This window comes from Rhinopithecus bieti, unplaced genomic scaffold (assembly GCF_001698545.2).
Source record: "Rhinopithecus bieti isolate Rb0 unplaced genomic scaffold, ASM169854v2 scaffold_7683, whole genome shotgun sequence".
Taxonomy (NCBI): domain Eukaryota; kingdom Metazoa; phylum Chordata; class Mammalia; order Primates; family Cercopithecidae; genus Rhinopithecus; species Rhinopithecus bieti.
The window spans coordinates 2862405-2887475 of record NW_016805834.1 but is presented as its reverse complement, the minus strand read 5'-3'; the positions used below and the strand labels follow the sequence as shown (position 1 = coordinate 2887475).

General features: G+C 36.0%; 1 protein-coding gene across 2 annotated transcripts; it reads left to right on the top strand.

Annotated features, from left to right (window-relative positions):
• The first annotated feature begins 1637 nt into the window (after positions 1–1637).
• Positions 1638–25071, top strand: ZNF800 (zinc finger protein 800). 2 transcript variants are annotated; one of them, XM_017873822.1, is made up of 6 exons: positions 1638–3377; positions 3822–3940; positions 9290–9385; positions 17842–17985; positions 20085–21777; positions 23308–25071. In XM_017873822.1, coding segments are annotated over exons 2-6 (1995 nt in total). In that variant the 5' UTR covers positions 1638–3377; positions 3822–3879; the 3' UTR covers positions 23309–25071. The 2 variants fall into 2 exon arrangements, with proteins under 2 accessions (XP_017729311.1, XP_017729310.1); XM_017873821.1 differs by lacking the exon at positions 23308–25071 and having other exon boundaries at positions 20085–22596.

The window sequence follows — 25071 nt, the reverse complement described above, 5'->3', positions numbered from 1 at the left end:
CATCAGATCTCATGAGAACTCACTAGCAGGAGAACAGCATGAGGGAAACCACCTCCATGATTCAGTTACCTCTCACTGAGTCCCTCCCACAACACGTGGGGATTACAGGGACTACAATTCAAGATGAGATTTGGGTGGGAACACAGACAAATCATACCACTTGTTAAGTCATCTAAACTCTCTTTACCCCAGTTTTCCCACCTGTAGAATGGAAGGATAGCAACACCTCATTAAATTGTTGATAGGATTAAATGAGCTAATATTGAGTTTAAAACATATTAACTACTCAATACATGTCAAATAGTAGTACTGTTAATTATAGTAGGGAGTAATCTAGGTCCTGACCCCAAGTTCCTACTGACTGGCACATTACTTAATCTCTCTGGGTCTCAATTTTTGATTCTTTCTTTCTTTTCTTTTTTTTTTTGAGACGGAGTCTCACTCTGTTGCCAGGCTGGAATGCGATGGCATGATCTCGGCTCACTGCAACCTCCGCCTCCGGGGTTCAAGCGGATTATTTCATTTTTATAGATATGTTTAATATTTGTTTTACCCACACGCACATTTAATCTTGACTCTAATTCTAATCTTTCAAAGATTGTCTAAACTTACTCTGTTAGCAAGCAATTTTGAGGACTCTCTAGTACTGATCACTTTGCATTAGAATATAACACTACATTTGCTCACGAAACATACTGTTGTGTTTTTTTTTTTCTCACACCTGGTCAGCAAACAACTGATATATCTGAAGCAAAGCTTTTTCAGGGTTAGGGCAATTTAGACTTGCATATTCATTTTTAAGCCTATGACAAATATGTTTATTAAAAGTAGGAAAAGATCCTCTGAAAATGCAGAAAATATTTTACCTCACATTTTACCACTCAAAGATCTCCAATATAGATATTTTTATGTTTCTTTCCGTCTTTTTTCACTGCATTTTTTGGAGTGACATTGCGCTTTATTATTGTATACCGTTTTTCATATGATTACAGCCTTCTTACTGCGTTTCAAAATCAATTCTTCTCCTTATTAAAGTTTTATATACTTAATTTACAAGTTTTGCAAAGTATACAGAAGAATAAAGAAAATAAAAATCGTTCATAATTGCACTGTTACAGCCCACTGTTAAAGTATCACACTTCAAAATACTTCCTTTTTGTTGCTTAAGCATATCCTTTACAACCAAATTTTATACAAAACGTGATTTTTATTGGTTGCATAACAAACACTATCACAGAAGTTATCATAACTTATTTTACATTAATTTATGAACTGTGGCATTTCATATTTTAGTTTCACGTTAAGTGATGCCTCTCGACTATTGGACCGATATATATGATCATACCGCTTATGGGACTGGTTAATGTGTGTTTAAGATCATCTTTCTATCCCTTTCTTGTCATCCCCTATAATCAAACTGCTGCAATCCCCGGAGACCTAATGCAAACGCTTCACCTCCTGGACCCAAGCCATCCACCACCGTCCCCCACCCTCTGCCTCAGCCTCTCATGTAGCTGGGACCACAGGCACGCGCCATCCTGCCCGGCTTTTTTTTTTTTTAAATTTGGTTGAGAGGGGGTTTTGCCATGTTGCCAGGCTGGTCTTTAACTCCTGGGCTTAAGCGATCCTCCCGCTTTGACCTCCCGAAGTGCTGGGATGACAAGCACCAGCCACTGCGCCTGGTTTTTAAAGTAACAAATGTATTAATTTACAAACTTTCCTTTGGATTTTGAAAACTAAACTTTTTCTCTTCTAAACAAAGTCTATCTACTAAACTTCAGTTTTTCTAGGACCCCGCACAATGGCAGCTTAAGTTGGACCAACTGGAAAGGTTTTCAGTGGATCTTGGGGAAGATCGGAGATAAGGCGAATGGGCTTTATTCTCTTAAAATTTCCTGACCGACAGTGGACACATATTTGCTTGATGTCACCAAGAGCAAGAATTAGGTTCCAGGAGCTGGGAGGAAAACGACGGGGGCGGTTCCCTCGCCCCCAAGAAGCGGTCCTCGGTTGGCAGAATTTGACAGATGACTGGGATCTTCGGGGATTTTCCAAGCAGGATACGGGCGCAGAAGAGGAGGGAAAGGGCGTGAGCTAACGTGACCCAACTCCACTTTCAGGTTTGAGAAGCGGAGCTGCCGGGATAAATACCCATCTGCTACCAATAGATGCTTTCCCTCCCTTGGGCCTGATAAAACAACCCCCAAGTTCCGGGAGGCACGCTTCGAAAATTGTTGGCAAGAAAAAAATAAGTTCAACTTTTGCCATTTAGCAATGCACTGACAGCCTTTTGGGGATCATCACTACTTACGGCTCATACATCTGCTCACCGCTTCCTAACCCCTCTCCTAACCCTCCCCGAGTTTCAGTTCCACGGAACAGAGAACGCCGAGAGCAACAGTTTGGTGGCGGAGCAACCCGTCTCCGTGGGCGCGCACGCCGCACCGCAAACCTCACACCTCACCCTGGGCTTCGGCTCTCGGTCGGCCCGAGACTCCGGCCGCGGCCCTGGTGTCCCCTGCCCCGGTTTCCTCCTTTTGGACACGGCCCTCGCCCCCGCGGACCCTGTCCCCTCCCCACCGGCGGCAGCGGGTACAGCGCGTCGCCTCCGCACAAGCGGGGGCGCCAACCGGGCGCATGCGCGCGGCGCTCCCGGGCGTGCCGGCCACACTACCCCCACCCACTCAGTGAGCTTGTCACTTCCTGCCCTCGCCCCATCTCCGTCCGGGGTCAGTCAGTCGCTCCCTGTCGCTGCCGGAGAGTCTCTGCTTCCCCCTTCCTACGCGCTCCGCGGCGGTAGCTCGGGCTCTCCGGAGGAGTGGACGACAGAGAAAAAGAGAGACTGACTTAATAAAGTTTCCTGAAACAACAACTACCACCGAAAAGGCCCAAGGTGGGGGGAGATCCCCATTCTTCCCCGCCCCTCTCCTAAAGCCTGAGGGACCGTTGCAGGTGGAGCGGCGCTGGAAGGACCCGGGCTGCGGCGGCAGCCGTTGCCCCAGCGAGGGGAGCCTCAGGTCCTACCCGCTCCGGTTCCGGCTCCTTCGGTGGCGGCGGCGCCTGCTGCCGGGCGGTTCCTCCTGTCAACTGCCTCCGCCCGCGCGCCACCCGCCTAGCCACACAGCGCGGAGGACGCCGTAAGCCGCCGCCGCCGCAGTCGCCTCGGCCCGCGGAGGGACGTGGTGAGCTGTGGCGCTTCCGCGTCAGCGCCGGCGGGGACTCTTTGGGAACGCGTCGGGCCCGAGTCCCGGTTCCCTCGCGTGGTCAGCAGAGGCTGCGCCAGGTGGGGCCCGCAGCCGCCTCCCACGCCAGGCTGTCCCCGCGGCTGCCCGGCCTGCCTGCCTTCCTTCCGCCCGCCGGCCCGCCCTAGGAGTTGAGTAAGTTGGGCGCACTTGGTTGTGGGAACGGGGTCTCCGCCAGGGAGACCCCAACGCACGTGCGTAGCGGGAGGGCGCGGCGTGAGCCCGCAGTCGGCGGGAGCGGCACCTCCGTAGTCCCAGAGCCCGGCGGTCCCCGCCGCGCTCCGCGCTCCTTCTCCGCGCGCCTGCCCGGGACGGCGAGGCCGCAGCCGCCCGCGCAGCTGGCCAGGCCTTCGCCCTGCGCTGCGCACCCGAGGCTGCGTTTCCGGGTAGGGCGATGAACCTGTGTAGGGTGTTTGGGCTGCAGGAGGGTTTGTGCGTCTTTCTGTTTTCTTTTCGAGAGGGAGGTGCGGGTCCGTGGAGGGAAAACGGATGGCTTATGGTGGGAACGTATCTGGAAAATGCAACCAGTACCCCCCAGGAAGTTCAGGGCGAGTGACGGGTTTGTGCTTCTTTCAACAGCCACGCCGCAATGAAGAGCTTCTTACAGTGAAAGGAAAGTAGGTCGAGTCCACTGAAAATGCCTTTAAGGGACAAATACTGTCAGACTGACCACCATCATCACGGATGCTGTGAACCAGGTAGACCCCTCTTCGTCCCCAGTTGCTTTGCCCTCCATCAGAGCCACTCTGCCTTCTCTTTCTTTCTAGTTTTTTTTCCCTCCTGCCCCAGTAGTTATTCTTAGGCAGGCTATAATATTCCCCAGCATAAGCCAGTTATGAAGCTAAAAGCTTGTACAAACAAGAGGTCTCCCCTGCTTGATCCCTTAAAAAAAGTACTACAAGTGTCACCTTAAATCATTTCCACAAGATCAGTCGCTCAGTCTTTTTTCTTTCTCTTTCAAGGCATCCTCCAGTTAATATACTCCTATGGTCTGTAAGTGTTTAAAACTGAGGAGAAAGGAAAACGTAGAATACTAGATTTATTGTCCTGAAATTGTTTCACTGAAACTTTAAAATTAAAAGTTTCTTAGGCATTTTATTAACAAGTAGTTCGGAAAGTCTAAAAGTGAGTTTAGTTTGGGTTTTAAAAAGTTTGTTGGAACTCATTGGGAGAATCAGGTTTTGCTAAGTGCAACCTTTAAACAAAATTTCTGGCAGAACATATTATTATTGCAAAATAAAAGAGAAATCTCTTTTTTTATTTGGGTTAGAATACATTACTAGATTTCCAGGGTATTTTATGTAAATGAAAACTTCGCTTTAGTTGAATTTATCATGTGAAACAAGTTGTTTTTTCGGCAGTCTCATAGGAGTACTAGCAAACTTCTAATTTTGATAAACTTGATATTACTGTTGACAAGTTTTTTCTACCTAGAACTTTGATATGCTTTATGGCAATCATTAAAAGGTATAACTTAAAAGGGAATCATTGAATGCATACCATCACTAAATCAAATAAAGACTGTGCTCTCCTAGTTTAAAGGCAGATGTTTATCATTACTTTTGACCTAAAAGTTATCAGATTTTTAATACATTTGCTTGCTTTTTGTTGGAATATTTTAGCTTCACTTATATGCTTGGATTTTATCACAGTAGAGTTCATTTTAGGTAATTTTCTGATTAATGGAAAAAAATATCAGTAGAAGGGAAGAGCTTCCTTTTTAAGAAAACTTTGCTGCAGATGAGGATAAAATTCGTACTGCAACCCTATCTCTACTGTACTTTGCTGAGATCAGTTATAACTTACCTCTACTAATAAAACAGGCAATCCTTGGATGGGATCCAGTTTCTTTTGAACTGCTTTAACGTGTTTAACTTTCAGGACCCTTTCACACTGCATATTTTGTGTATTTGAACTGCAGATATATCACTTATGGTTTACTGATGTTGAATGGAGTTTGCTAGTTTTGAACTATACAGATGTGAATGCCATTTAACCTCATATTCCACTGACCTTTTCGTCTAGATTTTTTTTTCTTTTTTCTGAGAACACTTCTAATCATTGAAATTGAATTAGTTAATGAAACCATCTTATTTAGGAAGAAATTTATTTGATCATTCATTTCTTTAACAAATTGTTATTGAACACCCGTTGAGAGCTAGGCACTGTCGAAGGCAATGGGGATATCAGTGGTGAACCAGACAGATAAGGTCCTTTTTTTATAAAATGTTTGAGTGGGAAGAGTTAGACATAAAGAAGTAAACAAAGAAGCTAATTTGTGATTATACCTTTTTTAGTATGTTCTGGTAGTGGAAGTTTTCTGAAGACTTTAATGTCTTTTAAAGATATTTTCTAGACTTGAACTTTTAATGTGTATTGAAATGTTTTGCTTTTTTTTTTTTTTCTCCCCAACTAGCAGGAACTCGGATAAAATTGTATTAGTTTAAAATTTTCATCATCTTTTACTAGAAACTTTTTCCATGCAGGTTAATTCTCAGACTTATCACATCAACAGTAGTTACTGTTTCCTTGCCTTCTTAACTTGAATCAAACTTTCTGAGAATTTTGTTGAATGAAAAGCTAGAAGTTTGTTAACTTATAGGGTAGTTCACTGTCATTATTTCAGGGGAAGGCATATGCTGAGTGGGTAGGATATTTCCACAACTGAAAGAAATACGTTGTAGTGTGATAGCTTTTAAAAGAACATGTCCACAGATGGAGGGAAGATGACATAATGTTTAATAAAAATCTGTCCACATTTGGATTATGAATACTGGGTGAGTCTCCAGAGGAGATCAGTATATTCCTGATGAGGCCATTCTGCCTTGAAGAGATAGGTCAATTTATAGTGAAGGGTGGCACTATAACTCTGACGGTGTATGTTTTCTTAGTTATGTTTTAAGATTTTATTAATAGAAATTTCCAAACCTTCAAAACTAGATGATATGAGGAACTTGATGTAACCATCACACAACTCCATCAGTTGTTGTTACATGGACAATCTCTTTTCTTCTATGTTCTTTCCTCCCCTCCTCCCCCAATCACACTCTCTACCTTCCACCTACTCTCTCTCCCCCTAGTATTTGTAAGCAAGTCCCACACGTCGTAAGTAGAAGAATCTTTTAAGGGCCTTGTTTTAAGGGAGGAGAGACTCTTACAAAAGTCAGTGTTACATTCTGGGAAGTGTGTTTTTGAAAGAGTATAAGGAAAAATGTTCTGAGGATTTGGGTTGTTTGGTTGGAGAAAGTTTGTTTTTTTTTCCCTAAATGGTCATGTAACCTGGGTGGGTCTGATCTTGGGAGGATGATAGGATATGTAAGAAGCAATTTTATAAAGTATTAATATAATAAAGTTTTCTAGAGTTGAGTATGTTTTCAAGTGAAGGAAGAATTGTTTCTTTAGAGTGGGAGCTACACAGATGTGTATTACCAAGTGGTTGTGTCCAGGCACAGCTAAGCTAATCCCGGGCTTATTTTGAATGTTATCTCAGGATGTGTATGTGTTCTGGTGGTAGTAGTGTTCTGAGGGTGATGGGTAAGAATATTTTGCTTTAGCTTTAAAATGAGGTACTGTCATGTGGAAGTGGAAGTTGGTGTATTTTATATAGAAGGTTTTCTGGAACACATTTGTAAATGAAGGAGGTCTAAGGAGAAGAGTATGTTTTTCCCAGTATCCATCCCTAATTTATTTCGGTTTTTTCATTCTCCAATTCTAGAATTCTTGTAACTGATAGAGGGAGACTTTGAAGCATTTAGTTTTTTACATTTGTGTGGGTTTTCACCCTCTTTTTTGTAGTTATCATTTCTTTTTTGTAAGTAGTTACCAGTTGCTATAATGTACAAATAGGAGAAATCAATTTATTCAAGTAGATGATACTGGTCTGTTTACAAACTTCTGTTTTCCTAAGAGGTTTAATTCTCTTTGATTTTGAAAAAAGATTTTTTAGTTTTTGTTGTCAGGAAAGCAACTGATGGATGCATGTTGATGATAGTGATGGTAGAATGTTTATTGAGCACTTCCTATGTCCCAGGTTCTGTTTTAAGCAGTTGACCTGCAGTAGCTTATTTAACCCCTATACAACCCTGTAATTTAAGTACTTCGAAAATCTCTATTTTAAATCTGAGAAAAGAGAAATCAGAGAGTTTAATTTGCCCTAATTGTATCTAGTAAATGGCAGAAAAAGAATTTAAACACAGACAGTCCAGGTCTGGATTCTTGTGTTCTTAATCACTGCAGTTAGTGCCAATGTCAGACATTCTCAAAATGAGTGTGTGTGTGTGTGTGTGTGTTCTTAATTAATCAAAAATACACCTAAATTAATTAATTAATTAATTTAGAGATTTGCTGTGTTGCCCAGGCTGGAGTGCAGTGGCATGATCACAGCTCACTGCAACCTCTCTGCCTCCCGGGCTCAAGCGATCCTCCCAGCTCAGCCTCCCAAGTAGCTGGGAGTACAGGCATGAGCCACCACACCTGGCTAAGTTTTGTATTTTTTGTGGAGATGGGGTCTTGCCATTTTGCCGGGCTGGTCTTGAACTGCTGGGCTCAAGTAATCCTCCTCCCTCAGCCTCCCAAAGTGCTGGGATTACAGGCCTGAGCCACTGCACCAGGCCACGTGTCTCTTAAAATTGGGGAAAATTTGTTTGATGAAATGAGTTGGTCCAAAACATCATTCTTCTTGTTTGTGTACACTGAGCACTAAATTTGAAGCATAAAGGAGAATCTAAGCCTGTATCTATATACATAATACAGTAGGCTAGTTTAGCCCCCTTATCAGAAAGCTAAGTACTGTCCAAGACTAAACCCTGAAGCAAGAGTAGCACACATTGTTGGAATGACCCTTCATTTCTCCTCACCCTAAGTGGATGATCCTGCGTTACAATGGTCATAGTTGAGTACAACATTATAGCATATTTAAAAAAGAGATAATTAAAATGGTCAGTTTTTCTCTATCACAACCGTCTCTATTTGATAGCTGATGAAGAAACCCAGTTTTCCTTTTCTTTTGCCTTTATTCATATTACTGTAATTTATTATGTATCTATACTACTAATCTGAGAATCTTGGGAATTAGGGATATATAAACCTCTTTATGTAAAATGAAATTTTAATTTTAAAATGGAAAGATTATTTTACTTATTGTAAAATGTGTCCTTTCTAAAATGCATACTTCTAAAACCAGACTCTGAGGCAGCATTGAAGTGTGAGGCAGAAAGCAAACATTATCCCTGAAAATCCACCCTAACAGCATTTGTACATATATACAAATATATATTAAATTTATATATTTCTGCATGTACCTATGTACTAATGTAAATAGGATCATATTCTATAACCTGTGTTTGTTGCTTAACAATTATTGCTATGCTTTGTTGTGAATACACATAGAACTAGCTCATCCTTTCTAACAGTCATGAAAAAGTCTGTTTCATGGACATTTCATAGTTTGTTTAATCTGGTCACTATTAAGAGACTTTTAAGTTGTTTGAAATTTCTCTCAATTATATACAGTGCTGCAGAGCACTACAGTGAACATTATTCTGCATCCATCATTGTGCACTTGTTCAGTTATTTCTTTAGGCAGTGATTTTTGACATTTTGCTCATAAATATCCAGAGTTATACCAGATTATCCAAAGGATTTTGGAATGGTTAAGTGTGGCTAGGCCACCATTGCCTTAGAATTTTGATTAAATGTAGTGGTTCCTCTTTAAGGGGAATAAAAAGGCAAACATGAAGAATGTGTACTAAATAATACCAAAATAGTAAGGTCTTTGTATTGAAACCTAATATCTAGCCTTAAGTAGCCTTAATTTAGCCTTTAATGGAGAATAGTTTTAGTTTTTTTCTCCATTGTTTCATTTTGCCTTACAAAGATGATGGTTAATTATATGTATATCTACATATTATATATATGTGTGTGTGTGCGGGCACAAGTGTGATTATCCTTAATGTAATTGTAGAAAGCCATTGTTTTACTTTAATAGTAAATGATTTAAATAACCCTTTTTTTGTGGGGATTGGGGTGGGTGTTTGTCTTCCATGTAGTTTATATCCTGGAACCTGGAGATCCTCCTTTGTTACAGCAACCACTACAGACATCCAAATCTGGTATTCAACAAATAATTGAGTGCTTTCGATCAGGTATGAATGTTTTAGGATATATTTTCAATCTTCACATAGTAGTTAAAACTACCTAGAAGTCCTTAGAAGTAATTTTAAAAAACATTAAAATGTATATGTTGGCTTTCTTTATAGAATATTTAAAATTTTCATATTTTAAAAAAGTGGATGTATAAATACTGACTTGATCTAGAGATTATTCTTTAGTACTATATATGGTATATTAATTTTAAAATATATTTGTTTAGTATGATTTAAAGAGATATATTATGTGGTGTATTTTCTGGTAAAGCACAGTTCTTAAAGATCCATTGATATCTTGTGGCACGTTTTGTGTAAACTCTCAAAAGGCAGTAAATTATTCTGGGTGTTCATGAGCTTTGGTACAGTAGATTACTCAGAATGTCTGAGATGTCAGTTGTTCTAGATTAATTACCTTATTTATGTTTATGTGATTCGCCTTTTTCTCCCTAACCCTTGAGTTTGTGGAGTTTTGGTATCTTTAATAGAGCACAAGATAGAAGAAAGACAGTATTCCCGCCCTGGTATCTTCAGATACATTTGCTTAGATTTTATTTTCGTTAGCTGATAATAAGAATTAGTTTTATAATAAATATAATTGTGTAATTGCAATCCAGTGTTTTAAAATAGGTGTTACTTACAACGTGTAAAATGATTGGGAACTGTTAGCACCCCTGTGTTATCAGTAAGATGTTAGGTTGCTGTGATTCCTATAATCCACTTGGCCACCCCTTGTATATTTGGCTTCTCTGACATTGCAGACTATTCACTCAAATGTGAACAAGGAAATAAATATGACTGATGAACACTTAGAGGATTAGAATACCTCATCATTATTTTAAATCTTAACTACCTTAATGAAAAATCTCTGAGGTTCAAAGGAAAAAATGATTCATATGTAACTACTTGTTTTGTATTCATGAGAAATTTTTTGAGATGCTTGTTTCTAAATTGTTATAAAGGGGGAATCATACATTTGCTTTACTTTAGGATTCTAAAAAATAGAATCTAAATTAAAACATTTATTTTTTCTCTGACTCTCCAAAAGATCCATTTCTTAGACTTTTCATCTGTAGTACTCATGGCATTGCTTTTATCTATATTTAATTTAGGAAGTATTGAGTGTATACCAAGTGCCTATCCTTATATTGGATGGTGGTATAAACTATTTTAGGGATTTTTTTGTTGCTTGATTTTTACTTTTGATAATTGTGCTCGACTAACGGATAATTTATAGGTCAAATTTTCTTGTGATAAGTTCAATTAAAATAGAATTTTACTTATTAGGGACAGTATTTATATTTCTGGCTTAACAGAAAAAATTGTTTGTTTTAGCTACTTTTAGAATAGTGTTTTAAAGGGTTTTTTTGGTTCTTTCTCATACCATGGAAATGAGAGCAATAGCTTTTCATATTTAGTAATATTACTTGTTATAGGTTTATTTTTTAAAATTCTTAATTTGGAATTAATGAAGTTATACTGTATTAGTTTATTATAGTTTTTTTTTTATTAAGAAGTTAGAATTAGTTAAGTCGTAAGTGCTTTGACTTGTTAAAAAACTGTCTTTTCGACAAGAACCTGTACCCAAAATCTGTGTGGGTACAGAATTAAAAAAGATTTTGGAATCTTTTTTAGAAGGCTGATATTTAAAAATTAAATTAATTATTTTCTTATTGTGTTGTGATCATATCTGTTCTCTGTTTTCTGTCATATTTTTACTCCCTTAGCTAAAGAAGTGAGGCAGTGAAACAGGTAATTTGAAATGGTACAATTACAAAGCCATTTTATGTTGATGTTTTGAATTGCATTCCTTTTAAAATGATATCAGCAAATTTGCCTTTTGCGTTATGTTTTATTCAGGCAAATTCTGAAAATACTATTATTTTAATTTTCTGAGTACACAACAGTTTAAGTTAGAGGTGATTTAGAAATATGCTGAGTGGTACAAAGAAACTAATTTTGGATTAAAAAAAGAATTATTTTACTTCATTACTGTATCCTGTAACTAAGAAATTTTAATATCTTCAAGATAGTAATCTCTTGCATTTCTGATTAATCTAATATCTACTATGGTAACCCTTCTTTAGCACTAAGGCATTTAAGTTGATACTAAAACCTTGGGAGAATGGTACGGAAGTCTGGACTGTATAATTTGGGGACAAAGATCCCTTCTAGCTCTGAGGCTCTGTTCTTCCTATTCCACTCTACTCCCAAGTACACCCTCAATGACTCATCTATTTCTAGACTCTTTCCATTACAATTAGGTCACATACATTGCATTTAAAGAACTATCCTGGTGGTGCTAATATATCTTTGACAGATATTTGAAGATAGAACCCTGAAGTCCATGCTTCTGCTCTTGTTAACCTATAGAGTATAAATCAGTTAAGTCATAACAGGGTATAAATCAGGTTGAACAGTAGTAACATGTTAGGTTATCTACCTTTATCTTCAAGCTCAGATAGTTATCTTCAGCTGCTGTATCATCTCCTTTTATGTCTCACCTTCTGCCTACACTGGGCTGTCTATGACCAGGTATTAATTCCTATGTAAGCTGGAAGTTCATAAAAGGTTCTGTCTTATGAAGGAGTTGACTCATTTTTAATGTCCACCACTCCATGTGTGCTATACTGACTGCTTGACCGGTTTTAACCCATCCTGTTTGCCTGACACATGAGCTTTTGCTTTGAACTGTTTTCTTGGATTGAAATGACAAATTCTTATGGACTTCTGGTATCCCTTTATTAGTCTGCTTAACTTGCAAATTTAAATTAAATGGGATTTTCTTTTTATAATAAGTAATACATGTCTGTGATTTTAAATAGTAAAGTACAGAAGGGTATAGAGGAAAAAATAAGTTTCTGTACTATTCTGTTCTTCAGTTCCCCTTTGCTCAGGCAACACTGCTACATGGTTTATGTGTCTTCTTCCAGAGACCTTTTATACATATACAAACCTATATCCCTCATTTTCTTCTTAACACGAATGGTAGCTCACTCTGCATACTCTTGTGTACCTTTGCTTTATTAACTGTAGAGTCAACTATTGTTGATATCAGTCCATAGACAGATGCCTCATTTTTAAAGAAGCCTGTGTGTTTTGCAGCTACAGGTTTTCCTGTTGGAAATTCCTGATGATTGGCTGACTTGAGACCTGCTGTTTGCTCTGAACCACTGGTTTCTTGTGCTACCTTGACTGTGCCTTACCCTTTGTGTAGTCTTGCTTTGGCTGTGTTGTCCTGCTAGGATCATGTTTGTAATTTGATGTCTTCAAATTTCCCTCCTCTCTATAACACTTTCGGTTTATCTTCCTTCCTCTTTGACCTCTCTCCCCAAACCAAAACAAAATTTTAAATAGCAGATAAAAAGTGTACTACCTTTACATGTCTATTAAATGTCTTTTATGTGTTTATTAAATTGGTTTAGTTGAGTTCAGTATTCTTTCAGAATCTCTTAGTTGTCTGCTAGAGGCAAAGGAACTATGGAATGCCCCTATGGTTAGACAGAGAAAAATGGGGAAAAGAGAAGGATAATAATTTTGTCTGGTATTCAAGACAGGTCTTTAATATGAAGCTGACATCTTCTTTTTAAATTCTTGAAATATATAATATTGTAAGAAGAGAAATATATAATTTGTAGAAAAAAGATTCTACATGTAGAATATGTTAGAGCAGTACGTGCGGGGAACTCTTTTTTTGACTCAGGGAGGAATAAATTGTAACTTTAATAGTATGGTAATGAAAAATGAGAATTAGCTTCATGTGATGTTTGCTGTCATTATCTTTCTGAATTTGGGTTTGGTCATTTAACTTAGGCTTTTTTTTTTTTCTCCTTGAAACAACTTTAATTGCAATTAGTTTAATTTCTGACTGAATGGTGATACTTCAGTCCTGATTCTGAAGGCAAAGCGTAGGGTGGACATGATTTTTCTGAGGTACATGGGAGAGTGCAATACTTATGATGGCTTTTATTTTTTTGTTGTTACATAGCAGTTACAGGAAATTTAAAATGGGGCTAGTTTTTTTTTTTTTAATAAGAAAAAAGTAGATTTGGTTTTCCTTACATTCATTTTCAAAGCATGTCATCTGGTGTTACGTTCCCAAGACAACAGCTGTTTGTATTAGTCTGTGAGTTTCTCAGTGGGGGAAAGACTGTATCTTTCATATTTCCAGTGAGTAACAGTGTACCTGGTATTTAATTTGTGCTCAATAAGTGTTTGTTAGATTAAACTAAAAGATTCCCAAAGTAGGCGCTACCTTAAGATAATTTTATTCTACTTATAAGTTTATTGTGGTATGTGGCAGTGCTCTATAAGGAACACATATATATATTTTTAACCAACCCTTACAGGTGATAGTTTTAGGACAAAAGTTTCAATTTCTTAAGTTTTCTTTGTATCTTTGAATCCTTATGTTAAGGATGATCAGTAAGAAATTTCCTTCAGGAGTTGTGATGAGGAACGTACATTTATTTGCTTGCAGTGTTCGGATGATATTGTAATTAAGTGGTCATCCTAAAGAAGATTGAGTTTATGTTTGAGCCAATAGTAAGCAAGCAATATACCATTTAAGAAGCATTCTTTTCATCACTTAAAATGGGCATTGACCAAAATGTCAGTGCATTAAGAAAATGAAACCTTATCTTTGTCTAGCATAGAAGAGTTAGAATTAATGTTATCATATTGTAATGTGACTGCCATCCAACCTAATGTAAAGTTGAATACTGATTCCTTTTGAAAACATATTTTAAACATTTTCATCAGTACATGCAGTGCACTTGCTATTAAAGAATAACACAAGATAAACCCTTGATGAAGTTTAAGTAGTTTTTGTTGAGCACCTATTATGTGTGAAAATCTGGAATATACAGTCATTAATCTTTAGCTATCAAAAGCCTTTCCTTTGGAGGGCTGGATGTTTGAAAGGTACTGATCTATGTAAGCAGTAAGTGGTGATTTCTAAGATAATTTAAAACCCTAAGGCAAGAAAGAGAGCAATATAGGAAAAGAAGAAGGAAGTCAGCACGGCTGTCTGTTTCTCAACATCAAGAGCTGTGGAGGAACTTTATGTTGCTGTCTAGATGACCATGTCTGTTGTCTCAGGTGACAGGAAGTTTTAGCTATTGACAGAGGCACTTACAGTTGGCTGTGTCCAATTGTAAGTGAGCAGAGCAATCAGAAAATTGTAGCTGACTTTGAATAAAGTCATTCCGTCTCCATGGGGAAAAAAATAACAAAATCTTAAATGGTGACTGAAACTAAGGGAAAAACTTTTATTATCTCTGTTTGTGGACTGAGACACACCTTATTTTCTCATTTGTTAAATATATAAGTGGAATTAGAAAAGTTTTAAAGTCTCATTTTGACTTCTCAGTTAACATAGATTATAAAATCTTATTTTTAGAGAAGGTTTTTTTATACATAGAGCTCTATAGTATTTCATTTAGCAAATGTCAGTCATACATTATCCTGAGGGCTGGAGTAACGGTGAGCATCAGAGATATCTTCTCTGTTCTAATCTTCCAGTTTAATGGGGATATGGAAAAGTAATTAATTACAAAATTGTGGATAAGCTAGTATAGATGTCTAGGGTGCTATGAGAGTGTAGGTGAAGGATTTTTAACAAACAACAACAACAACAAAAAAAACAGAAGAAGTTGATTATTGAAGGCTTCCTGGAGGAAGTGACATCTATACTGGGATCTGAAGGATTATTAGAAGTGAATCAGATCAGGAAAGTGGGAGAACGTTATAGTCAGAGAGGATAAAACATAGGTGAAGGCCTGAAAAGTGAGGGAAAGGGAACATTTGGTGTATCTGTGGACCTGAAAGAAATCTGGACTGCTTGGATCAACAATAACACATACTTTCTCTCCCTCTCTCTCTCTCTCTCTCTCTCTCTCTCTCTCTCTCTCTCTCTCTCTCTCTCTCTCTCTCTCTCTCTCTCTCTCTCTCTCTCTCTCTGTGTGGAGAGAGGGTGGCGGGGGTAAGGGGAAGCATTTGTGATTGATAATTAAGATTGATTAGTTAAGGTTAGAGGCAAATACTTTTTTTTGGATGTTTATTGAGAATAAATATACAGTCCCTACTGAATATAACTAACTGTATAATTAGGACTAGTTAAGAAATTGATAGCCTCTTTATTTTTCTGTGATTGAGAAGCTGGTAGGCAAAGTGATATGTCTGATATAGGGATGCAGTCTTATATTTTACACTTGACTATTTTGTATGTATAACCTCATGTTGTTTACAGACTGATTATGCTTTAAATTTGCAGCCATGTACATGTATCCTGTTTAAATCTTAAGTTGAATTCTTAAGTTAAACCTAGTTGACATATTTTGGTGTTCCTCTTCAATCTTTTTTGACTATCCTTAAAGGCAGAATTGAATCTGTATTATGGGTCTAGCAGGTTTTGTAGTTTAGAATCAGTGTACAAAAGTTTCCTGTTTTCTTCCCACTGCTACTATACTCACCTACACTTCCTGAGAACTATATATAGGTCAGTTAGAGAGGCTGAGCCAAAGCATTTTCTAAAATCAGTCTACCTCTCATAGTTTGTCACTCACTTATGAAGTTAACTATGAACTAAAGATATTAGCAGTCCGTTGCCAGGATATTTTGTAATGTGAAATGGACTTCAGAAATATATATATGAGAATTTACTTTTATGTAAATAAAAACACTCAGGCTATTCTCTGAATCTTTTAAATTTATATTTTAGAGTTTGTGGTAATAAGGACTAGTGGAGTAAACATAGATTTGGATTTGGGAAATGGTAGAAATTATTTTATTCTATACATTTTTTTCCAGTAGATACTCAAGTATATAATTTCCCTGGGATTTAGGTTCATATTTTCTTTAATAATTCTTCAACTTAGGTTTGGTTAGGTTTGTTCTATTTTACAACATGAGTAAACCAAAGTACAAAGATTATAAAGCTTTTTAAGGTCACAGAAGTAGATAATATCAGATTTGGAATCTCTCAAGACTTAGTAAAGTTGTGATAACCTGGTAACTTTTTTGCAGTAGAATTTTGAATGCTTGAATCAACAATAATTCTCTCCCCTCCCCCGCCGTGTGTATGTTGGGGTAGGGGAAATGATTTATCATCGTTTTCAAAATGATAAAATACACTTCAAAGATTAAATGTAAACAGATTGCAAAAGATTGAATCCGATCTATTTAACTTTTATAGACCCTACTATATTAATTATTCTTCTAAGATAGTTGATACTCTTTAGTAGTCCCAGTGCTTATTAAATGGTTAAATGCTTCTTAAATGACACAACACTTTGCACCTTGACAGTCTTAAGGATATTTTCAGGGTACTTGGGTCTTTTCTGTTCAAGTCAATATATTGTCATTTAAAAAAAATTTTTAATTTGAGGAAAGTAAAGGTACATTAATTAGTAAAGTACTGCAGATCAGTTTTGCCACCTTACCTGTGGCAAAGAGCTGTAGGAAAATAGTGACTGAAGACCTTCCGTTTGTATTTTATTTCTGATGGATGTTTTTATTTTAAAGATCGGGTGCTTTTTGCCATTTATTTTTTCTCTGCCTAAAGATATTCTTTCATAGTACTTAGATTCCCTAGATTAATAGCGTTTCTTCAACAAATAGTTTTTGAGCATTGTAAGAACTGAATACGTTACGCTTATAAATAAGGCTTATTCTTGGCTGCTTTGGAGTGTATAATCTAGTAGATAAGATAGGCATTAAACTAGTAATTACATCAATAATTAATTGTAATTGGGATGTTTTAAGGGAGAAAGGCTTTGAATGAATTTGTAGTGCCGTCAAGAGGCGTAAGCAAAGTTCAAAATTATGTCTCACTATGGACAAAGATTCTCTACTTTGTAGAGAATCACGCTAAATAGCCATAATCCCATGCTGGCCCAGAACCTGAAGTAATTTGAACTGAATTTAAAAAGAAAAGTCACAGGCAATCCTGTCATACAGTTTTGACTTTCTTTAAGGAATCGGGAAAATGTATTGAAAAACTCCTTGCTTACTTCCTTATACAGAAAAGAGCTTGAAAGAACCAGCCAAAAAGTTTGCCAGGGAATAATGGGGAACGTTTAATTTTTCTGCCCTACTCCAAATCTGTTAAATCAGAACCTCTAGGGGAGGGCTATGTACATCTTTATTCCCAGCTCATTGTAATGATTAACCTCATGTCGGAACCACTGCCTTGGGATATATCAAGAATTAATTGGCTGCTGAAGTGGGAACGAAGCATCAATTTTAGTTGTCCTGATTTCCAAGTGATAGTAGAGTTTTGCTTAGAATTTAGTCTATAACGTAGTTCTACATATACTGTGGTAGAAATTGGCAATGCCTATATTTTGTTTTCAAAGACAAAATACACTTTGGTCTGTCAACAGTGGTTGTCCAGTTTAAAAGTGCATGTTAAAGTTACCTTTTGTGTTAAGTTTTTCTTTTCTTTTTTCTCTCAGGAACTAAACAACTTAAGCATATTTTATTAAAAGATGTGGACACTATTTTTGAATGTAAGTTATGCCGCAGTCTCTTCAGAGGATTACCAAATTTAATTACCCATAAAAAATTCTACTGCCCACCAAGTCTCCAGATGGATGACAGTAAGTTTTTTTCATATATTCAGTTATGCATTTTATAGCTAAGTATTCTTATACTGCAACTATACATTTGCATTAAAATGGTGTCTAGTTACTGATAATTTGATAATGATGTCTAGTTACAGATAATTTTTAGGTGGAGATGGAGAATAAAATTAAATACTTGACTCAGTGTTACATTCAGTTTCTTAGGTACTTTGATATCAATAGTTTCCACTTGGGTTTTCCTAAAGATGACATTTGAGAGGATATTTATTTGTATTAAAATATTGGATATTGTTTTAGAATGTTTATATGGGCCATAAATAGATATTTCTTTTACTCCTTTTTTCTTTAACAATTTGCAACTAGATGTGATTGATCACTTATTTAGATTTCCCTTAAGTAAATGAGAAGGTTGGGAATAAAGAACAAAGAATGAGGTAAATTTGTTCATTTCTTGGGAATGGTGGAGAGCATCAAAAAGTCTTTATTAATCTTCCTAGTGTTTTCTAGGTCTTGATTTGAAGATCAGGTTTGTTCTCAGAAAAATTTATATAAGTCATTTTCTCAGAAATTACATTATGTTACAGGCTAACTTGAGATCCAGTATAACTTTATGTGATAAAGGCAGATAGCAGACTAATATAAAGTCTTTCTGGAATAGAATCTTTGTTTTGAATGCAGTATATTGTCTTTGTGTGATTAAGCTGGCAATATATCTAATGGTATTTTTTTTCTTTAAAGAATTAATGTAAATTAAAAAAATTCAATATTGGGTTACCTTATTATTTCTTGTTTAGGGATTTAACTCTTTGTTGATTTACAAAATATAGAACTTACTTTGTCAGTCTGATACCATAGATGCATTGTGGATTCTGTGCATTTTCAACTTAACCTTTTGGGATCGGTATGAAATGCAATCTCCAAATAAGTATGGCTTTAATTATAACGAAGCTGGCTTAAAGTATATTATAGAGCATTGATTAAATAAAATTTTATATTTACCTGGAAATTTTCCTACTACTATTTGATCTTACTGTTCTCTCATTGAGATATAAATTAAAAGCAGTCTGTAGAGATTTAAACTTTAAATTTAAAATACTAGTAGAAAATTAGTCTTGACTTTAGGTAGTTATTTATTTTTTAGTTGTAGAGTTAACTTATAGAGTGAAATGGATAAATTGGATTTGCTAGATTATTGTGCACTTGTCTTGGCAATACTCATTCTAGAAATACTTTTGTGAAAGTATTTTTCTTATAGACACTACTTTATTCATCTTAAAAAACAGATGAATAGACTAGAAGAGCTATAATGAATCACTTCCTGATTGGTATAGATACCAGATTTGGTACTAAATTTGTAGCTAGATTTTAGAGTAGTAATACGTGGAATCCTAACCAGTGTTAGACAACTCTGTTACGATAGAACAGTTGATTGCTTGTAGAGGGTGTAATTATTATACAAGGAAATAAAATTACCTATGGTTTTTAAATAAATCTGTATAGTTTTAATCATTTGTTTTAGTAAAATTGAGTCATGTTAAGAAGACGTGTAATAGGACTGAGTTTAGCAAATACTTCTACACATCATCCCATTTATGTTTACGTGTTTGCTTACAAATCTTTCATTTTCATAAGATGCTCAAATAGATTAGATTAGACTATTATGGATTAAGCTAATAGGAATGCTGTTATGTTTTCTAAAAAATACCATTTTGTTTATGTAGTAACATTTTCATGCTGTTTTATCAATCTTGAGTTATGAGAATTTGAGTTGCCTTTGCTAGTCTAAAACGTTCAGACTAACTATGAAATATCATTATTTAGGACACTTAAGTGCTTATATATTTTGTATTAAGTGCATTTGAAGCAAAAGTAGTCCTTCAGATTATATATGTTCCTTAACGTTTTTGTGTATCCTGATGAGAATTTAAATTAAAGGAAATTTTAGTTTAATACTAGTTTTTGTCTTTGTAGAATATTGAAAAGTAGATAATGCTCTTATAAAAATAAACTGGTAATATAATAGATTCTGAGATAAAGGTTCATATATCTTAAAATATTAGAGGGCTAGAGCAGGCTAATTACTTCAGATTAAAATGTTGTTTTTTCCTTAACAGACCTTCCTGATGTAAATGATAAACAAAGTCAAGCCATAAATGATCTCCTAGAAGCCATATATCCAAGTGTGGACAAACGAGAATATATTATTAAGCTAGAACCCATAGAAACTAATCAAAATGCAGTGTTTCAATATATTTCAAGGACTGATAATCCTATTGAAGTCACAGAGTCAAGCAGTACTCCTGAACAAACCGAAGTTCAAATACAGGAAACTAGCACTGAACAGTCAAAAACAGTACCGGTTACAGATACAGAGGTGGAAACTGTAGAGCCCCCTCCTGTTGAGATTGTTACAGATGAAGTTGCACCTACATGTGATGAACAACCTCAGGAGTCGCAGGCTGACTTGGAAACTTCTGACAATTCTGATTTTGGTCACCAGTTGATATGTTGTCTTTGTAGAAAAGAATTCAATTCTAGACGAGGTGTTCGCCGTCACATTCGAAAAGTACACAAGAAAAAGATGGAAGAACTAAAAAAGTACATTGAAACACGAAAGAATCCAAACCAGTCCTCTAAAGGACGCAGTAAGAATGTTCTAGTTCCATTAAGTAGGAGTTGTCCAGTATGTTGTAAATCATTTGCTACAAAAGCGAATGTAAGGAGGCATTTTGATGAAGTTCATAGAGGACTAAGGAGGGATTCAATTACTCCTGATATAGCAACAAAGCCTGGGCAACCTTTGTTCCTGGATTCTATTTCTCCTAAAAAATCTTTTAAGACTCGAAAACAAAAGTCGTCTTCAAAGGCTGAATACAATTTAACTGCATGCAAATGCCTCCTTTGCAAGAGGAAATATAGTTCACAAATAATGCTTAAAAGACATATGCAAATTGTCCACAAGATAACTCTTTCTGGAACAAACTCTAAAAGAGAGAAAGGCCCTAATAATACTGCCAACAGTTCAGAAATAAAAGTTAAAGTTGAACCAGCAGATTCTGTAGAATCTTCACCCCCTTCCATTACCCATTCTCCACAGAATGAATTAAAGGGAACAAATCATTCAAATGAAAAAAAGAACACACCGGCAGCACAGAAAAATAAAGTTAAACAAGACTCTGAAAGCCCTAAATCAACTAGTCCGTCAGCTGCAGGTGGCCAGCAAAAAACCAGGAAACCAAAACTTTCAGCTGGCTTTGACTTTAAGCAACTTTACTGTAAACTTTGTAAACGTCAGTTTACTTCCAAACAGAACTTGACTAAACACATCGAGTTGCACACAGATGGAAATAACATTTATGTTAAATTCTACAAGTGTCCTCTTTGCACTTATGAAACTCGTCGGAAACGCGATGTGATACGACATATAACTGTGGTTCATAAAAAGTCATCTCGTTATCTTGGGAAAATAACAGCCAGTTTAGAGATCAGAGCTATAAAAAAGCCTATTGATTTTGTTCTAAATAAAGTGGCAAAAAGAGGCCCTTCGAGGGATGAAGCAAAACATAGTGATTCAAAACATGATGGCACTTCTAACTCTCCTAGTAAAAAGTATGAAGTAGCTGACGTCGGTATTGAAGTAAAAGTCACAAAAAACTTTTCTCTTCACAGATGCAATAAATGTGGAAAGGCGTTTGCCAAAAAGACTTATCTTGAACATCATAAGAAAACTCATAAGGCAAATGCTTCCAATTCACCTGAAGGAAACAAAACCAAAGGCCGAAGTACAAGATCTAAGGCTCTTGTCTGGTGAGGAACAGTTACAGAGTTTTGCTTTTTTCCCCCCATCGAACTAAAAAAAAATCATTTGACCATAATTTATAGCTGGTTCCATTTTAACACGTTTGCTTCCATATATCTCATGGCAGTGGGAACTGCAAGAGTAATGTGCATATTGCATTTACCTCTTCAGTGACCTTTATTCCAGTGGCTTGGGAACAAAAGTTAACTTCAGAACTTATCTTCCACAGGACAATGCAATTAGTTATAGGTAGATGGCACAGGGTCAGTGCTTTCCTTTTAATGTTGTAAAATATATACGTTTATATTGGCTTATGTTTACAATAGAAGTCTTCTGTTTAACTAACTTTGCACAGGTTTAATTTGATTCAGTGACTTAGTCTACTAATTAATGAATTGTAGGAAAGTTAAATATATTAGAATGAACTTGTGAAGGTGATAATTATAGGAAAAAATATTTTGAGGCACTGTAATTATTGTAAAATTATCTGTGACGGCTAAATAAAGTGCTGCACTCAGAAAAAAAAAATCCCCAAATTGAATTAAAATGATTAGCATTTATCATTTACTTTTAACATAGTGCTTCCAGGCAAAGGGGGAAAGTTGGTAAATAGAAGTTTGGATTTTTTTTCCTTCTCCTTGGGAGTGTGTGTTAGTTACTGTTCTTTAGTTTTGATCTATGGAAACAATGCTTATTTAGGTTTCAGATGCTCTTATTTTCCCTCTCTTTTAATAAACTTTTGGTGATAATTTTAACATAGTTAATATTGTTAACTAGGGTTTTTTTTTGTGGTTGTGCATTGTAAGAAAAGTAAAATTAAAATTCATATTTGGAAGAAAGAAAATACTGCTTTTGGTTTTTTGTTTTGTTTTGTTTTTTTGAGATGGAGTATTGCTCTTGTTGCCCAGGCTGGAGTGTAGTGGTGCGATCTCGGCTCACTGCCTCCTCCGCCTCCTGGGTTCATGCAATTCTCCTGCCTCAGCCTCCCGAGTAGCTGGGATTACAGGCATGAGCCACCAGGCCTGGCTAATTTTGTATTTTTAGTGGAGATGGGGTTTCATCATGTTGGTCAGGCTGGTCTCAAACTCCTGACCTCAGGTGATCTGCCCACCTCAGCCTCCCGAAGTGCTGGGGTTATAGGCATGAGCCACCGCGCCCTGCCAAAAACTACTTTTAAAAGAAGGTTTGGAACAAACGTAGATTTTTTAAAAATGCAATATAAAATGAGTAGACTCGCTATACTTGTTTTCGCAAGTCTATATATATTTTAAAAGCTCACCTTCTGTACCTGTGTCCCTTGTATTAAGGCATTTAATGTATTTAATGAGTATTAGTTTCAGATTCAGGTTCTAAAGCAAAATACTAGTTTGAGTGCTGTGTAGGTTAAATGTTGTGGTTTGATTATCACACATTTTTTTATTTGTGTGGAAAACTTGAGATGAAACCATCTTTTAGAAGTAATTTACTGTTGCATAATTTTAAAAACAAGGTTTTATTAGTAAACTCAAAAGTGTTCATTTATTCCCATTTCTCCTCAGATAACTTCAAGTGATGTACGAAAAGGTTTGGAGTTCATTTTTGTGGAAAGACTTTAAATTGGTGTTAGAACCACTAAACATCTTCAAATGGTACTAAGAGGAAAAAAAAGAAACATTTTTCTAAATATTCAACTATAACTGCTGTTTTCTGACTAAAATAATAACCATCTAACCACTTGTTTCTAAGGCACTGCCTATTCCAGCACTTTCAAGTAGCTGTGACATTACATGTTGTCATCACAGTCCATCAGCTAACCACCCTTGACCTTGTGCATTTGGTCTACAATTTCTACAAAAATGTTACAAATTTTGTTTTCTAAACAATTTGTTGATTAAGTGTTCAACAACCTGAAGAAAATATCAATTTTTAATTGACAAAGACTTTATATCTTAGTGATTTTAGTTTTATTTCACTTTATTTGGCAACATTTTCATCTGAATTGTATAGATATATGATTTTCTAGTGAGTGTATGTTAGGAACAAAAGAAAATAGTATCAGCACATTATAAATATTTAGCTTACTAAATATTTGTAATTATTTTTACATCCATTTATTTCTAGCTTGTTCTCCAGCACTTAAGTGTTTGAAAGTTTCATCCTAAAGTATACACTATAGGAAAGTTCCAGTTCATTTTCATGCATGGATTATTACATTTTCACTTGTAAACGTAGGTTTTATGAAAATTAAACATTCCCCTATTTTCTTTAAATTTTATACAAAGCACTTTAATGATAGATGCAACCTTATTTTCAGTTCCTATTTTTTTAAAGACCACACATTTACTAATGTTAATATAAAGGTAATAAATAGCTTACTGATATTTTATGGATGCAGACAATCCATGCACAACCACTTCTTATGATACTAGTTTATTTCCTTAAATATTGCTACAAAAGGAAGATGCGGGTGTAAGCCCTGATTTTTTTTCTCCCAAGAAAAATCTTAAAGGACCACTTTAGATAATATTTGATTCCTCCTGTAAAATTTAGAAAATGATTAATTCTTGTCCATTTTGTAATCAAGATTTTAGGAAAACAGAAATACATCTATCTTTATGAAATTTTGGGCAGGTTTTGTGTATCAATATTTTGTACTTTTAGGGAATATTTTATTTTTTAGTTATTTGTGTCAAATTATAATTATAAAAGGTACAGCAGAAAATATACCATGTTTTATATAGGTTCACACCTGTACTTAGGAGGGACCCTGTCCATCTATATACTTTTTGTATAAAATTTTAAAATGTTAAAGATCCACAAGGTCTTAATAAAATGATTCTATAGCTAGAAAAACATTTACCTTCCCAGTGCTTTGCACTAAAATATACTGTGAAAGGAAACTAGAAAGACTGTAACTATTGCTGGAAATGTTCTATATTGAATGTACATGCTCTTGTTGGAAAAATGTACTATATGTGATGGAAATAAACCAGACTCGAAGTTATTTCAGCTAAATGTGCTTCAGCAAAGGTGCATTGGTTGAAACTTAAATGTTTTATTATCAAATTTAAACTTATTCAGTGACTATGAGCAGCTACACTTGAATTATATTCTGATAGTTTTATTTCTAAGAAATAGAGTAATAATTTCTCTTTAATTTAAAAACAGATTTACTTTCCAAGATATTGAAAATTTGTACTTATAGATCTAACTTTAATAACTAATAGTATAATATATTTAGGGAACTAAATGTGTAGGTGGGTATTTCATTTATAAGCCATCTTCATTAGTTGCACATTATTAAACCTATATGTTTGACTTTT

Excerpts from the sequence above, each read along its gene's own strand:
- ZNF800 (XM_017873821.1), top strand. The coding sequence starts at position 3,880 with ATGCCTTTAAGGGACAAATACTGTCAGACTGACCACCATCATCACGGA. Across the intron at positions 3,941-9,289 it reads TCACGGATGCTGTGAACCAG|TTTATATCCTGGAACCTGGA; the intron begins GTAGACCCCTCT and ends TCTTCCATGTAG. Across the intron at positions 17,986-20,084 it reads AAGTCTCCAGATGGATGACA|ACCTTCCTGATGTAAATGAT; the intron begins GTAAGTTTTTTT and ends TTTCCTTAACAG.